The 15576-nt window shown below is 48.2% G+C and overlaps 7 protein-coding genes across 7 annotated transcripts; 4 read left to right on the top strand and 3 right to left on the bottom strand.

Annotated features, from left to right (window-relative positions):
- Window positions 1–689: 689 nt before the first annotated feature.
- Window positions 690–1022, top strand: TERG_12202 (uncharacterized protein; the record flags this gene model as incomplete). The annotated part of the gene is made up of 1 exon (XM_047751196.1): window positions 690–1022. One exon carries the CDS (start codon window positions 690–692, stop codon window positions 1020–1022), a length of 333 nt encoding a protein of 110 aa, XP_047606436.1.
- Window positions 1023–1549: 527 nt separating this feature from the next.
- On the bottom strand, window positions 1550–3484 carry TERG_04891 (uncharacterized protein; the record flags this gene model as incomplete). The annotated part of the gene is made up of 1 exon (XM_003234252.2): window positions 1550–3484. The coding sequence occupies one exon, from the start codon at window positions 3482–3484 to the stop codon at window positions 1550–1552; it is 1935 nt and encodes a 644-aa protein (XP_003234300.2).
- A 714-nt stretch (window positions 3485–4198) lies between these two features.
- Window positions 4199–4671, bottom strand: TERG_04890 (MRP-L27 domain-containing protein; the record flags this gene model as incomplete). Its single annotated transcript, XM_003234251.1, has 2 exons — window positions 4199–4432; window positions 4486–4671. 2 exons carry the CDS (start codon window positions 4669–4671, stop codon window positions 4199–4201), a joined length of 420 nt encoding a protein of 139 aa, XP_003234299.1.
- A 213-nt stretch (window positions 4672–4884) lies between these two features.
- Window positions 4885–8048, top strand: TERG_04889 (uncharacterized protein). The gene is made up of 2 exons (XM_047748338.1): window positions 4885–7726; window positions 7802–8048. The coding sequence occupies exons 1-2, from the start codon at window positions 4970–4972 to the stop codon at window positions 8036–8038; spliced, it is 2994 nt and encodes a 997-aa protein (XP_047604318.1). The 5' UTR covers window positions 4885–4969; the 3' UTR covers window positions 8039–8048.
- A 165-nt stretch (window positions 8049–8213) lies between these two features.
- On the top strand, window positions 8214–9053 carry TERG_12201 (uncharacterized protein; the record flags this gene model as incomplete). Its single annotated transcript, XM_047751195.1, has 2 exons — window positions 8214–8412; window positions 8818–9053. The coding sequence occupies 2 exons, from the start codon at window positions 8214–8216 to the stop codon at window positions 9051–9053; spliced, it is 435 nt and encodes a 144-aa protein (XP_047606435.1).
- A 1391-nt stretch (window positions 9054–10444) lies between these two features.
- Window positions 10445–13740, top strand: TERG_04887 (uncharacterized protein; the record flags this gene model as incomplete). The annotated part of the gene is made up of 6 exons (XM_003234248.2): window positions 10445–10618; window positions 10694–11176; window positions 11243–12964; window positions 13032–13093; window positions 13153–13412; window positions 13472–13740. The coding sequence occupies 6 exons, from the start codon at window positions 10445–10447 to the stop codon at window positions 13492–13494; spliced, it is 2724 nt and encodes a 907-aa protein (XP_003234296.1). The 3' UTR covers window positions 13495–13740.
- Window positions 13741–13789: 49 nt separating this feature from the next.
- TERG_04886 (uncharacterized protein) lies at window positions 13790–15522 on the bottom strand. Its single transcript, XM_047748337.1, has 2 exons — window positions 15324–15522; window positions 13790–15258 (listed from the first exon to the last, which is right to left on the bottom strand). The coding sequence occupies exons 1-2, from the start codon at window positions 15480–15482 to the stop codon at window positions 14488–14490; spliced, it is 930 nt and encodes a 309-aa protein (XP_047604317.1). The 5' UTR covers window positions 15483–15522; the 3' UTR covers window positions 13790–14487.
- Window positions 15523–15576: the final 54 nt, after the last annotated feature.

Here is a 15576-nt window from a genome sequence, read left to right as displayed (position 1 = left end):
GGACTTCCCAGAAGAGCTTGATTGTTGGGTGGTCCTGTTGGTCATCCCCCAGGACATAGATGCCGCTGTACACCGTGTTGCGGCGGAGGTCGTTGACGTCAATCTCGATTGCGTCTCCGCCGACAAGGCGCTGTAGCTCACCTTGGTTGAACATAGATAGCCATGACGGCTGGATGATTTGACCTAGCCCCTGGAGGAAGGCATTCGTTTGGAGGTAGGGTTGTAGTTGGAGTCGATGGCGTGCAATATACGATATATATACCAGTCTATTCTGGTTGGTGACGGGGATGTTGGAACCCCCCGGTTTTAGTTCGCGGGTAATGGTTTGCGTCTTCTCTTTGCCTTTTTCATCTGGCACTGACACTGTGTCAGTTACTGTGAAATTCAGAGCAAAGTCTTCAACGTTCCCAGGATAGTTCTTGAGTTGTAGCTATTGCAAGGTTAGCTAATAGGCCATCACGATAAAGGATAAAACTCACCAATCCTTGGTACAAGCTCTTATCTAGGTCCTGAACGTCGTTTAGATTTGCTCGATAGGCAGACTCCCTTGATGCTGAGCCAGTACCTCCAGTAAGAGCCCATTTCAGCAGGAAGAAGTTGGCGAAACTGACATCCACAAGGATGCCCTCGTAAAGGCATTTCCCAATAATACGCCCCAAGAACTCATACCGCTTCAACAGTTCTCGGATATGCTCGTTCCATTCCGGACTCCGTTCAATAATCCCGGCTTCACGCAGCTGTGCCTTTTGTTGTTCAACAGAGGTTGGGTTTGGATAGAGGAGATGCTCATCGTTCTCCGTAAACATGCTCAAAGTTCCAGAAGGATTGAACGCATCGTTTATAATGCTTGTAAGAAACTCTTTGGTGACACCACCACCATCGATGCCAGCTTCCACAGTGTCAAACTGGTCAATAAACGTAATCTGGATAGGCTCCTTGAATGCCTCCCCGAGTGGGTAAAATTGCTCAAAGGCATCTTCAAAAAGGTTTTCCCTCCGTATGTCCGCATGGTGTTTACTTAGGATATCTCGTGCCATGGCAATTCCTTCTTCTGTGATACCCGAGGCACCCTGAGCAATAGATAGTCTCCACGCGTCTGGGTCCACATACCCTTTCCTTCTTCGTACTTGATCTCGGTATATGAACTCTCGGAATATCTGCACCCTGGTCGTAAATGGTATGGAAAAGGGCATGTTCCGAAGGATCTCTAAGCGAGGTGCCACAGCTTCAAGCTCCTTTCGCCGAGAGGCCTGTTGCTGCCGTTTTCTTAATATTTCCATTCGACGGATGTTCTGCTCCCTACTGGTTCCCACAAGCCCTAGTGACGAGTGGAGAGCATCTTCGATATCTTCACCTTCCGGCTCACTCTCGTCGTCTTCATCTTGAAGCTGATGCCTTTTCTCCTCCTCTGCGACTACAGTAGGGATAAAGCCGGTCATGTCAAACCGATCAGTCATGAGCCAATGGCCATCAGGGAGGAATCTTCGTCTCGAGCTGCGAAGCTTGTTAGCTTATGGCTGTTATTAACGTAATTAATGAAAAGCTAGACTTACTCTCGCTCATGTATCATTCGTAATAGCCCTGTTACCAACCCCTTGAAATAATGTAGAGGTATCCCAGTCGCACCGCTGAGATTTTTGCTCTGAGGTTTTCGAGCAACTGTTTGATTAGGCCCATGGGTCCCGGACACGCTGAAATATTCCCGCATTTCAAAGGCCTTTTCGGTGGTCTCGGCAGCACTCAATTCAGATGAATTCCAGTAAAGCGTAAACGCAAGATTTGTCAGGAAAACTGTCAACTCTTTGACGTCGCCCAGAGCAAGAGAGCTTTCCTTAGTCCAGGAGGTATATTTGTTTTTATTGGCCTCAGAGAAGAATTCGTCGTCATCTAAAACCTTGAGAAGAAAGGTGTAAAGTTCCAGAAAGATGAGTATAACGGTCCACTGTTGCTCTTGATCGCTCCCTTGTCGCTGGGAGTCTTCATCCTCCCTAATAGTAGGTGGCAGAAGCATCTCTAGGATACCATTGGGGTTATGTGATACATTGTGATAAACACTTGTTGCCCTTGAGGCTTGCCAAAAGAATTTAATAGCAGGTAGTTTGGATGCACTTGATTGTGAATTCGCATAATCTGATGCTGAGCCAAGATAAAGCCACATACGAATTTCATCACCTCGTTTAGGAAATATTCTCAACAGAGTCAAGGCATATGTTGCAAGACTTTTAGCATCATCTTCGCTGGTCTGCTGGACATCATTTTCTGCCGCCTGTCCCTTTCCAGCTATCGATAAGAGGTGTGTAATGCTGTTCTGGTTAACCAACGTCAAAACCTCATTCTTTACAAATGACGGCAATGGTTTCTGCTGTTGGGAGGACTGGGTATCTCCAAACTCATCCGGATCAAGCCTCTGTGATATGTATGTAGCTGCAGAGCCTAGAAGCATGGAAACAACCTTGACAAAAAGAACCTCTGGTGTCTGGTTCAAAGCCTGCTCCCCTAGCGCATGCCTGTGAAAGTAGACAAAATACGCCAGAAGCCAGGTTCGGGGTTCAACTTGCTCTGCGTGGAGGAAGGACTGCGACGACAGAAGGTTGGTACTTATGACCGATGCCAGAAGCTTATAGTTCACCCGAGCTGCTATATCACTGATGGTCCCGAGGTAATCCTGAAGATGTGGAAGTGTAAGGTATGTCCGGGCAAACCACTCGTATACGACCAGTGTTTCCGAGGTGATCGGCTGTAACAGAGCAAGAACGGCTTCCGCAATGTTGTCTCTAGTCAAGCCCACGGCAATTTGACCTGAAGACGGCTTTAGGCGTGTAGTGAGCTTTGCCATGACATCATAGTACTTGCGCGCCTGACGCGCCATCTGCTTCGGTATCAATCTCGTGAGAAACACCAGAAGCTGTAGCAGGTCATCCATTGAGAAGGATATCGAGCTAATACGACTGGAAGCTTTGAGGATATCCAGAGTTGTCACCATCAGACGAGAGAGCATGGTCGTCCATTCTCCCTCTGTTGATAGTGACGTACTCTCAACCGTTCGTTGAAAACATCTGGAAAAGTACACCAACCTCACAGCATCCTCCTGACTTGTAGACTGGACAAACTGTAGAAGAAGCTGTAGCTGCTTAGCGCACTCCAAGCTGCTTGAATATGCACTGCCTTGCTGTTCGGCAGCTGTGTGGTATCCGACTCCCCTAGCTTTCTCATGGTTATCCCAATCTTTGCGCCATATACCCCAAGTTGTTTTTCTGCTCTTGTAGCCCCGCCATGTCCTCTGGATAGTTCGGCTCGAGGTTAAACGCTCTCGTTCTAGCTGGCGCTGTGCTCTCTCCTGCTGTGCAATGGCGAGCGTTGCCTGGGGCCCATGGACGGATGGGGGCTGACGCTTCACAGGAGTGCCGGAAAAGGGGTTTGTAGAGCGGGTTGAGAGGTTGACCTGCCGGGGCCGACGAGTATTGCCTGTAAACGAAGGAAACATAGCGAAGAGCGCGCTTGGTAGATGGCAGTCGAGTATGTTATTGTTTGACTATTTACTCCGGTCAGGGAGGAAGCATCATGTGGTGCAGTGATGAGCTGCCCAAGGAAACTAGCGTAGCTAGACGACGAGCAAAGTCTCCGAGGTTGGTCGCAAATGTCTGTATAGCGCACGTATCAGTCAAGCCATGGTGACTCCTCACACTCTCTCCCTATCTTCCTTCTTGTCTCCTCGAAGACCCGTCGAGTTGTCCATGGATTTGGATGAATCGGCCTTGCTGATGTTCCGGTTAAAGCGTTCGGGGTCCCGCAAGTTGCCACACCAAGGGACATCTTTGATTATTAACCGCTAGAAGCTGCTTTCACATATAGTTATCTAGATGATTCCACTTGGCAAAAAAGTGTACAAAGTATTTTCTAGTAGAAATGACAGTTATGGCTATAGGGTTGTCATATCAGAATTCTGTATATATAACCGCACCCACTGCTTTGATCATACAAGTAACAAAAACGCCAATGAAAACAGGAAATCCCATAAACTCCAAATACAGTGCTCCGTCATCCATCCAGCAAGGAGTTATTTGCCGGAAGATATATGTAGTGTACAATCCCCAGGTCTTGCGTAGTTGTGTCGGTCATCCGTGATCTTAAGAATGAGAGGTCAGAATAGAATACTTCTGCGCAAACAAATAGGGCCAGTCGATAATATGCTGAAAAATCATTGTTTCTCGTCCTTGGTCGTTTCTGTCTCGACGGATTGCTGTTCTGCATCTATTTCCTCCTGGCGCAATCTCAACTCGTCGACCTCTAGCTCGTTCTCTTCGCTCCACTCCTTCAAGAAATCCTTGCCAGTGTATGCTCGTGGATAAGTCGCCTCTTTGTGGCCATGGTCAATTGTTTTTGTGTATAATGTCCTCGTCGGCTCCATTCGTTTCGTTACAAAGGGTGAAAGCTGACTTCGGTTAGCCTCCGGCAAGGTCAATCTATTAGAGAATATATACAGACCTTGAAATCTGCAAGGCCCTCAGGTACAACATATGTGCGGACCTTCTCCCACTCTATAATGTAGGTTCCCTTCTTGCGACCAAAACGTCCCATTGATCCCGTTCGGTTACCTTTGTAATAGCCAGGACCAACTTGCTTTGTGGTCAATCGCAGGCGAGCCTGCATGCACTGTGTAGGTCTGAACATGGCTAATCGACAGGGGCCCTTCAATGTGTACAAAGCACCAGAACTCCCGCCCGTATGTCCTCGCTTGGTTGTTGAATATCGAGTCTTGCTATTAATTGTTGAAATGAAAGCTTTTTTTTTCCTTTGCGCTGAAAGCTTAAGCCAATAAGCGCGCGGCTTTTTCTTCGCCTAACAGTGCCGCGGGACCCACTTTAAAAAATATTGATAGAAAAAAAAAAGCGGTTCTTGATAAGTTGAATGGCTTTTGTTGTAGTTGCAGCTGAAGCTCATTCCTCACCGAGATATTCTCTCTACAACAATGTCGGGAAGAAAATCGAACATCCTCAAACCCCAGGAGAAGCGACCGAAATCTGCAACAAAAAGACGGCCGAAGAATAATTTGAATGCGCTTGCTACGGCAGAGAAACAATATCCCACGAAAACAAAAATCCGCAGACACCGACTTGGTGATGATGAGTTTAGCCAGCCTACCCGAAAGCGCGTTATAAATAACGAAGAAGAAGACGATGATGAAGATGCCGGCCGATCAAAGCGTGTACGACGAGACCAAGATGGGTCAGACTTTGATGGAGGTAGCGACAGTGAAGGCCATGAGTGGAGAATAGGAGCTGTCGATAGCGACAATGATAGCGATATTGACAGTGATGAGGCTATGGGTGAGAGTGATGAGGATAAATTTGAAGGATTTACCTTCCGTGGCAGCTCTGCAATGCAGAAAAAAGGCAGTAGTATGAAAGCCGCTCAAGCTCAAAAGCGCAAAACCAACATCAACCAATCTGATGGAGACGATGGTGATATACTAAACGAGGAATTCAATGGTGTATCTGACGAAGAGGTAGAGGAAGAAGACGATGACCTTGGAGAGGATGCGGTCGACCTCGCAACCGCGTGGGACATGAATGAGGAAGACTCCGAGCCCGAGGTATCATTGAAAGCGTCAAAAGAGAAAAGAAAGCAGGCTGATACTATGTCTGAAGACGAAGACGATGACGATTCTTTATCTGATGTATCTGATGACGAAGAGGAAGGTGATGATGATGGGGAATCTGATACCTCTGAGCTGTCGATATCTGATAATGAAGGAGACACAAAGCAAGGCCTCACCAAGCTCCAGAGATTTGTTACCTCATTAGGACAAGACTCTGGATCGGCTACATCTACGAGGCCCAAGACAGCTCTTCCAGGAGGAGACCCTACTGAATTTGGGCTCGCCCCCAGCCGAAAGCTTACTGTAGCTGATTTGATGCCCAGCATATCAGATCCACGCATGAAGGGCGCATTGAAACACATTGAACATGACTCTTCTACGAAAGGCACCACGGGCATTCCTGGGAAATTAGACGTTCCTCTCCCAAAACGGCAACAGGATAGGTTAGATCGCGCAGCAGCATACGATAAAAGCAAAGAAACTCTCGCCAGATGGATAGAGACTGTGAAAGCCAATAGACGGGCTGAACATCTTTCTTTCCCTCTCCCGGAGCCGGATGCCTTGCAACCGTCTAAGGTTGTGGACTCCAAGCCTAGAACCAACCTCGAAACTACAATTCAAAATATACTGGTGGAAAGTGGTTTAGCAGACTCAAATAGTGGAAATGCGGAGGATAAAATACAAGAATTTGAAGAGCTCCAAGCAAAGAAGATTTCAGTTGAAGAGATTCAAGCTCGCAGGGCAGAACTCCGGAAGCAACGAGACCTACTTTTCCGTGAAGAAATTCGAGCAAAAAGAATCAAAAAGATCAAGAGCAAGGCTTACCGCCGTGTTCACCGGAAGGAGCGGGAGAAATTGGAACAGATGGAACATGAAGCACTGGCAGCCGCCGGAGTAGACATGGATGAAGAAAATCGGGAGCGCAATGATAGGATGCGCGCGGAAGCGAGAATGGGCTCAAAGCATAAGGAGAGCAAATGGGCCAAGAGCCTGAAACAGACAGGCCGAACCGCGTGGGATGAAGACGCCAGGACGGAAATGGCTGATTTGGCAAGAAGGGAGGAAGAGCTGCAGAAGCGAATTCAAGGCAAACGTATCGTCGATGAGGATGGCGAATATCTATCATCAAGCTCTGAAGACGAGGACGACAGCGATTTGGATATGCCAGGATTCATATTACGGGAGAAGGTGGACAAGCTTGAAAGGGATGGAACGGGCCCCAAGGATTCAGGCCCATACTCAGGGCTTTTGTCCATGAAATTCATGCAGAATGCCGATGCAGCACAAAAGGAAGCGAATGAGCGTGAGCTTCGGGAGGTTAAACGTCAACTCAACGGCAAGGAATCTGGCTCAGAAGAGGAAGATTTGCAGGAGGAGGTTGGCCGCAGAAAGTTTGGCACACAGAGCACAAAGTCATCTAATCGGCCTTCCGTGAACCTATCACAAAAGGAAGACGAAGGAGGTCAAGCCATGAACGAAGGGGCTGAAAACGCTTCCAGCTCAGATCCCGATATCGATATCCGTGTTACCCCCAAACCTAGACAGCAATCTAAAGCAGCTCCGAAGCAGACCGCTCGCCGTGGTCCCGAAAGGACCAAGCAGCAATCTCTAGAGGACGATGAAAACCCTTGGCTGACGGAAACTTCCAAGAAGAACCGATCAAAGAAAACAGTCGGTGCCGCGGCAGATGTTAGCCTAGTTGAAAACTCCGGCTCAATTGTTGTCCGGGAACCTAAACAGCAACGCTCCAGGCAGGGATATCAGAATGGCTCAGAGAAAGCTGAAGTTGCCAATCGGCCTGTTGACGGCGACGAGCGGTCCGACGATGAGGACAAAGCTACCATGCCCGTACTTCTTCAAAACGAAGAGCTGATCAAACGAGCATTCGCCGGGGACGAAGTGCTGGAGACCTTCCGCAAGGAGAAAAAGAAAACTGTAGAAGAGGAGGACGACAAGGTGGTTGAAGATACACTGCCTGGATGGGGCAGCTGGGCCGGCGCTGGACTGAGCCGGTCAGACAAGAGGCGGGTTAAACGCACGTTCACCACCGTCAAGGGGATCAGCGCAGACAAACGGAAGGATGCAAAGCTCGACCGGGTTATCATCAACGAGAAGCAGGTGAAGAAGGTAAGAGAAACTGTTCGCTGTTGTTCCCCCCCCCCCCCCCCCCCGCGGGTGAGAAAAAAAAAAAAAAAAAAAAAGGGAGGTCCCAGATTCCAAACATCAATACATTCTGACACGTTCTTCTTGCACCAGAACAACAAGTATCTCGCATCCCAGCTGCCGCATCCCTTCGAGTCCAAGCAGCAGTACGAAAGGGCTCTGCGATTGCCTATTGGCCCCGAGTGGACGACCAAGTCAACCTTCCAAACCGCAACCAAGCCTCGCGTGATGATTAAACAGGGGGTTATCAAACCAATTCAGCGTCCTACATTGTAGATTACCAGCCCCCATCGTGTACTTACTCAGCCTTCCGGGAGCCAGCAAGAGATCTATCGCATCTCGCTGCCGCTCCCTGCCCGTTGTCCGGCGTGTGACGACCCATAGAGAAAAAATGAATATCGGCGATGTTCAACCACTCTGTTTTGTTTTGTTTTTAGTCCTGTTGTTAATCATGGCCCTGCACCCTGCATTATGCATGCATGCAAGCAAGCAAGCTAGCAAGCAACCAGCATCCAGCATCCAGCATCTAGATCCCCCGCGTGGGGGCCTCATCATTACGGAAGCAATGAAGAAGCGGCAGAGTCGAGAAGCGAGGCGCAACATCGAAACTCCACGTAACATCCATCCCCAGAGCTCACGGCAGCCGCAAGGTAAACTAGTGCCGGAAACATGGAACGCTCTCGCAACGCCTGCCACCGGGCGTCACCTCGCTACCTCCTCTTGCTCTCGAGAAGAACATCCGCTGCCCTTCTCTGCATCCAACAGACGCTCGCCTGTGTAACCCTTCCAGCACCCGCGACGAGCAGCTGCAGCGTTGACGGCCGACTTGGTGACTTCATCAGCTGATGGCTGCGGCGGCCTCGCAGTTGCATCCCACAGATCTGCCATGAGGAAAACCACACCATCAGCATCAGCGTCAGCATCATCATTTTCGTCGGCATGAAGAGGTCGCCACACCCCTCGAGATCGAGCATCGTCTTGTGGCCATGCCGATCGGCGTATTCCCTCTTTCTTTTTGTTTCAGTCGCAACTAACTAACTTGCGCTACTCAGTAGTTACCGTGGTGACGGAGGCTTCCTGCTCGGGGTCACCAACCACCAGTTTCCAGGATTTCAAAGTCGGCCGGCTTGGGGGCTGGGAATTCCATGGTGATATGTCCGAAAGTACTCGACCGAGCTCCAGCCACGCAGCAGGTCAGAGCGGTTGCCATGCCGTATCCAGGGTCAAGCCGACGCTTAGCACGCACGATGCCTATTCTGGAGGATATTGGACGATGTTCGACCAGCTGTGATTCTTGTCTTATCAGACAGTCGTTGCTTGCCTCTCGCTCGGCTCTCCCGAGGTGGGGACGATTATCAAAACATGGCCACTAGCCAGCAGAAAACATGGTTACAACTGCTAGTCACCTAGGGCAACCAATGCAGTCAGTCAACCTATGCATCGAGTGAGATCGAGGGCCCATGCATGCATTGCCAGGAGATTCAGCCGCAGTACTCCGTACTCCGTCGAGTTACATAGTACCGTCATGTCAACAACAGTGTGCGGTGTCACAAGGATTGCATCCAACCCATTTTAGCTCCCGCAGTGCAAGCGAGGCAGAAGCAAAGTGAAGCACAGGGAGAACAGGGACGCCGCCATTAGTTATTCTATGTCCAGGAAGATCTAGCAGGCCATCACTCCCCCTTGCGGCTTCCCGGTTTCCGTTGATCCGCCGCATAATTCGGTCAACACGAGAGAGAGAGAAAAAAAGAGTCAGCAGTGGACTCTCCTGACATCAACTGTTATAGAGGCGTGTTTCCTGTACGGCATCCTCTCCCACCTGTCTTCCGCTTCTTCTCTATTCTTCTCTGTCTTTCTCATACCCTTTAATTCCAGTTCATACATGGAGGTCACACTTTGTTATCTGCTATCGCCACGTTTTTTACCTCCCATACTAAAAGAAATCTAACGAGTGGGAATAGGTAAGTAAGAGATCCAAGTAGCTCACCCGAGCAGTCAGTGCATGTCATGTCTGCCCCATATTTTGCATATTTCGAGCTCATCTGGACCGCTTTCCTCCGCCTCATGCGCCTACTTGCCGCTCCACTCCTTGGTTGTTTTTGTCCCTTATCAGCAGAACCCTTGGCTTGCTGCCCTATGTCATTCTTCCTCCTCTATAGTCTTGACACACCATAATACATACCTCCTTTCTTCCTTTTCTTCCGCCTGACACTGTTCTCCAATACCTAATACCCTCTACCTCTTTCCATCTGTTCCAATGAGGCTCCAGGAGAACTTCCTCCCACAATGTCTGCATTGCTCGTGTGCCTTGCCCTTCCCACATGCAGCCTACATATGCGCTTGTGGGGAGGTCATCTAGGAGCTTGTATCTGCCCGTTCTTGACCAGATGAACGGATTACTCCATTTCTCCACCTGCAGCAGACTTGTTTATTGCGATTTAGATGGGGTTCGCTCTTGAAATCTCCTTCAAGATGCAGCCATATATCAAGGAGCCGGACTACGCTGTTTTGATCAATCCTTTCGTGCTTGTGACTGCATCCATCAATCCCCTTTGATCCTTAAACCCCCTTACTCGGTGTCTAAGGCACAGTTGCAATTTGTATGTTGCATTGCGAAAGTGTTCTTTTTATTTATTTATTTTTTTATCACTTTCTACCCTGAGCCCCTTATTCGAACGCACAATGAAACCATACACTACGCTGCCAGGAGTGGCAGTGCTAGTGTCTCTGTTAACTCAGAGTGCACATGCGGCCCCTTTCCCTTCCAGAGCTGATGTGGTTTGTACCCGTGAACAGGAAAGCGCTGCAAAGCCACAGCCCATCGTATATAAGCACGAGCGAGGGTTGAACAACGAGGTAAGTTATCACCAGAATTTTAAAGATCATTCGATCTTCCTTGTGTCAGAAACACTAAGATAATTTGACCGTCAGATTCAATACTCCCCGCCTGATCCCCAAGGGCAGCCTACTATTATCCCGTTTCCTACTGATATCTCTTACTTGACCTTCCATGCACGGCCAGGTGCTATTCATCCTCCATATCCTCATCTAGATATTAGTGACGCTAGCCTCAAGGCAGAAGATTCTACTTGCTGGTACCGCAACAAGCCCTGTGAAGGAGTACCACATATCCCCGTTGTGAAAGGATTTGACTCCATAGAGAAGGGGTCTCCAGCGCCACAACGACTTCCCCCAGCGCCTACCAAAGTGACAGCTGGTTATCAGTTCGCCAACGGTACGAGTACCTCTAGCCCCGGGTCAACAGCAACATCTACTGTTTCAGGAATTCCAAGTCAATCCAGCGCACCTCCAGCAACAATGGCGGGCCAGGATATCTTCCAACCAATTGCGAAGGATCCCATTCCTGCCAACATCAAGTCAAGAGATGACCACCCAGTTAAGGCCAATCACATAGTAAGTTGTCTACATAATGTGAGTATTTGTGTTTTTTCCGTCAGAAACTAACAAACAAACTTCCAGGAAAATCCTACTGGTCCAATTTCAACCAACAAATTTTACGCAAATTTCTTCCTTGGTAACCAGACCTCGACTACTTTTACTCATCCATACACTATGATTTGGGCAAAGGGAGACAAGAACGCATCTAGCTTCGGCATGGCCATATCCCATGTTGAACCGTCTCAAAGGGCCACTGGGGAGCCTAACAATAAACTCCCGGGAAACCCCATCAGGTATTACATTAACCCTGTTGGCATCAAGTCTCTCGTTCTCTCAGCGTCTGAGCTCAAGGAATCAACCACCATGTCTGTGGCCAAGCCTCAAGCTTTCTCTGCGCAGGTCATCCTTCGTCCAAAGGGAGGAGCAAGTGAAACTATCACCTTCCCGTTGGTCCAGGGTATGGGCTTCATCACTGCCATCTACAACAACTTGCAGCCTGCAATTCAGTCTGCTGTCCTCTTCCGAAAAGTTGAACCAGCTGGATCTCCCCAGGGCGGTATCTTCAAGTACAAGATTACTTTGGAAGATGGCAAGAACTGGCTCCTTTACGTTACTCCCGAAAACGGCGCTGACCCCAAGTTGAAGCTTGAGAACAACAAGCTTATTAGTGGACCTACTGGCTTCAAGGGTGTCATCCAAGTAGCTAAGAATCCCTCCGCTGAAGAAGGCGAGGGTATCTACGACAAATCCGCAGGATCTTATGCTACTAACATCAAAATCTCCGGCTCCGTTGGGGCTGATGGAACAGGTACCTATAAGTTCTCTTTTGAAAAGGCAGGAAAGGATGCTCCTCTTGTTATGTACGCTCTTCCACACCATGTCGAATCTTTTGACGATGCTACCAAGAATAGCAAGAAAAACATGAAGCTTAGCACTACCACCAAGGGCATGGCCACAGCCTGTGTTGGAGATTCATGGACGATGGTAGAGGGTAATCTTCCTCTGTCGATGGACTTTGCGCCATGGAAGCCCGGCTCAAGCTCACAGGCTACCCTTTCTGAGGGTGCAAAGAACGCTATCAAAGCTGTTGCCGGAAACGAGCTGTCGCAAGACATGGAACCGCAGACAAACCTAAACAGCATGTACTTTAGCGGTAAGGGATTGAACAAGTTCGCCGGTGCCATCTACACTGTTCAAGAGCTTGTGGGAGACAAGGCTGCTGCTTCAGGCCCCCTAAACGGTCTGAAGGAGTCCTTTAAGCGTTTTGTCGAGAATAAGCAGCAAATTCCCCTTGTCTATGATAACGTTTGGAAAGGTGTTGTCTCCTCTGGTACCTATGAGAAGGGTGATACAGGTCTCGACTTTGGGAACACCCTTTACAACGACCACCACTTCCACTACGGTTACTTTATTCTTACTGCTGCTATCATTGGAAAGTTGGATCCTGCTTGGCTGGATGCTAACAAGGCATACGTTAATATGCTCGTCCGAGACTCTGGAAATTCTGTCGACAATGATGAGCATTTCCCCTTCTCTCGTGCCTTCGACTGGTACCACGGCCACTCTTGGGCTAAGGGTCTCTTCGAGTCCGCCGACGGTAAAGACCAGGAATCCACTTCCGAAGATACCATGTACGCATACGCCATCAAGATGTGGGGAAAGACCAGCGGTGACAAGAGCATGGAGGCTCGAGGAAACTTGATGCTTGGAATCCTTGCCAGAACCTTGAACAACTACTTCTTGATGAGGAACGACAACGTCAACCAGCCTAAGAATTTCATTGGCAACAAGGTTACCGGAATCGTAAGTCATCACTCTTATCCCAACAGAATATTGAAACTGTCCCTATTAACCCCAACTTCTTCTCTAGTTGTTTGAGAACAAGATTGATCACACCACTTACTTCGGTACCAACCTCGAATACATTCAAGGGTAAGCCACCGGCCCATGCTCTTGTTGGACAACATCATAATTACTGACCTTGATAACAGCATTCATATGCTCCCACTTCTGCCAAACTCTGCCTATACTCGAAGTGCAAAATTCGTCAAAGAAGAGTGGGACGCCATGTTTGCTTCTGGCGCAGCCGCCCCCGCCGAAAAAGTCACTGGTGGCTGGAAGGGTGTCCTCTATGCCAACTTGGCTATTATCGACCCCGAAGCCTCCTGGAAATACTTTGCCCAGCCCAGCTTGGATCTCTCTTCGATTGACGGTGGTGCTAGCCGTATCTGGTACCTTGCATATGCTGCCGGTGAGTATTCTACCTACATTGCTTTATGATACAAGTTCTAATCATGTAATCTACTACAGGCCTCGGAGGTGGACCAAAGTAAAAACCGCATTGAACATACTTTTTCCGATCACTATTGTACAAGTAACAATTCTTGTTACCAGGAATTTCCGTATTAGAGTTACGAGGTTAGAGCTGCACTTCGGTTTCAGTGTATCTCTATATGCATATACCCATAGTATATTTTGGCTTTCTGCTTTATTTCTGAGGCAAGATGTATAACTACCTCAAGTTCCTTTCTTTCTTGCACACTTTGTTCTCATACTTTCGTTAAAAAGAACATATCACATGATGACAATATGACGGAAATGACATGATACAAATATATATATATATATATATTTTCACTTGAATCTATGTTTGATATTCTAAACTACGTGTTGTCTTCGGCATTGCAGCCGGGAGGCCCACCACCCACTAAATAGGATGTAATTACTACACTTCAGACTAAGGTAACTGTTATAAAAGTAACTAAGTTTCGCTACATAGCCCCGGGTGACTAGGGCATGTGAGCCGAGGAGAGAAAGGCAGTCCCATGAAGCGACGGCTTAATACAAGCCAGGCTATCCATATCACCTGCTACTGCTATAAAAAGCGGCCTCGACCAGTGCTTTCCATAGTTTAAGACGAATATGACCATAACTGCGGCCCTGCCATAGCTGCATATTTTCATTTCTAGTAGTTGTAATTGACAAATATCTGCATGCACTTCTTAGTTCGGGGATTGTACACTTCTAACATGCAAGCCTCGAATAGTGTGTGCCAGTACGGGTGAGAAAGAAAAAGTATTTACAAGTTGGGGGCCATGGCAAGCTCGCCCATAAACCCAACAACAACCTTAGCATGCTCCAGCATGTGGTTGAAGTCCAAATTGGCAATAACATCATCAGCAGTGTGGAGGTATGGGTTGGTGTTACGGAAGTTAGTCTCAGCAATGAAGGATGATGGGAAGCCGTTTCGGTGAGCGGAAGCATGGTCAGAGCAAGCATAGCCACATTTGGCCTCGAGGATTTTAATAGAAGCATACTGGCTTGAGTTAATATATGTGGATGTCAAATGGAGAAAGTCGTAAGAGATAACTTACCTTATTAACAATGGTCTTGCAGAACTCGTTCAATTCAGCGTTGGTGTTGTCAGTAATAAGACCGAACTGCTCCGGGTTGCCCTTCTTGGTAAATCCGGTGAGGTCCTGGTTAAGCATAGCCTTCACCTTCCTTCCGTCGGCCTTGTACTTCTTAAAGATATTGTTGGAACCAAGCAGGCCACCCTCCTCGCCGGCGTACCAGTGAAATTCCAAGGTGTTGGTAGCGTTAGCAGCCTGAATAGCCTTGGACTTCAAAACATTGCGGAAGGCTTCGAGGACAACAACACTTCCACTTCCATTATCATCAGCACCGGGAGCGCGTCCCTTCATAGGGTCCTTTATGTTAATACTATCCTGATGGGCCCCAACAATAACAGTATTCTTGGAGCCTCCGGGAATAGTAGCAATGACGTTAAATTGCTTGAACTTGTTGGCAAATTTTTCAACTTTGGCTCCCTTAACCCCGGAGGCTTGGATAATCTTCTGGACTTCGTTAAAGATCCAGGTAGCGGATTCAACGCCAGTGGGTGACTCGTAGTACCGGTTGTTGAATTTCACTAGGGTATTAAGATCGCGCATAAGGTTCTCCTTAGACAGACCAGCAATCATAGGATTTACGACGGCCGCGTGAAGAGCAGTCTTTGGGTAGTTTGCAGGAACGACCTCAGCCGTAGTAAAGTCGGTACCAAACTCATCTGTAATATCAACGAAACCTTGACCCGCCTTGTAAATGGAGTTAACATGCTAAATGAATTTTCATTTCATGTATCAGTGTATGAAGGACATACTGCTCTCATCTCATGCTTCTGTTGCTTAGTAACCCATTGAGTCTCTCCAGGGCCGAGCTCAATCAAGAACTTGTCACTTCCAACACCATCGGGGCGAATTGGGCCAGCAATTGCTGTAGCCGCAAAGGCAGAAACCACAGCAAGGGTAGCGATTTTCATTATGACTGTACTAGCGGTGAGGTATGGCTATACTGAGAGAGGTTGGTTTTGAGAGTCTGCTCAAAAGAAAGAGAAAAAGAAGGAAGATGCTAGC

This window comes from Trichophyton rubrum, assembly GCF_000151425.1.
Source record: "Trichophyton rubrum CBS 118892 genomic scaffold supercont2.5, whole genome shotgun sequence".
Lineage (NCBI taxonomy): Eukaryota > Fungi > Ascomycota > Eurotiomycetes > Onygenales > Arthrodermataceae > Trichophyton > Trichophyton rubrum.
This window is presented reverse-complemented; position numbering and strand designations above follow the sequence as displayed.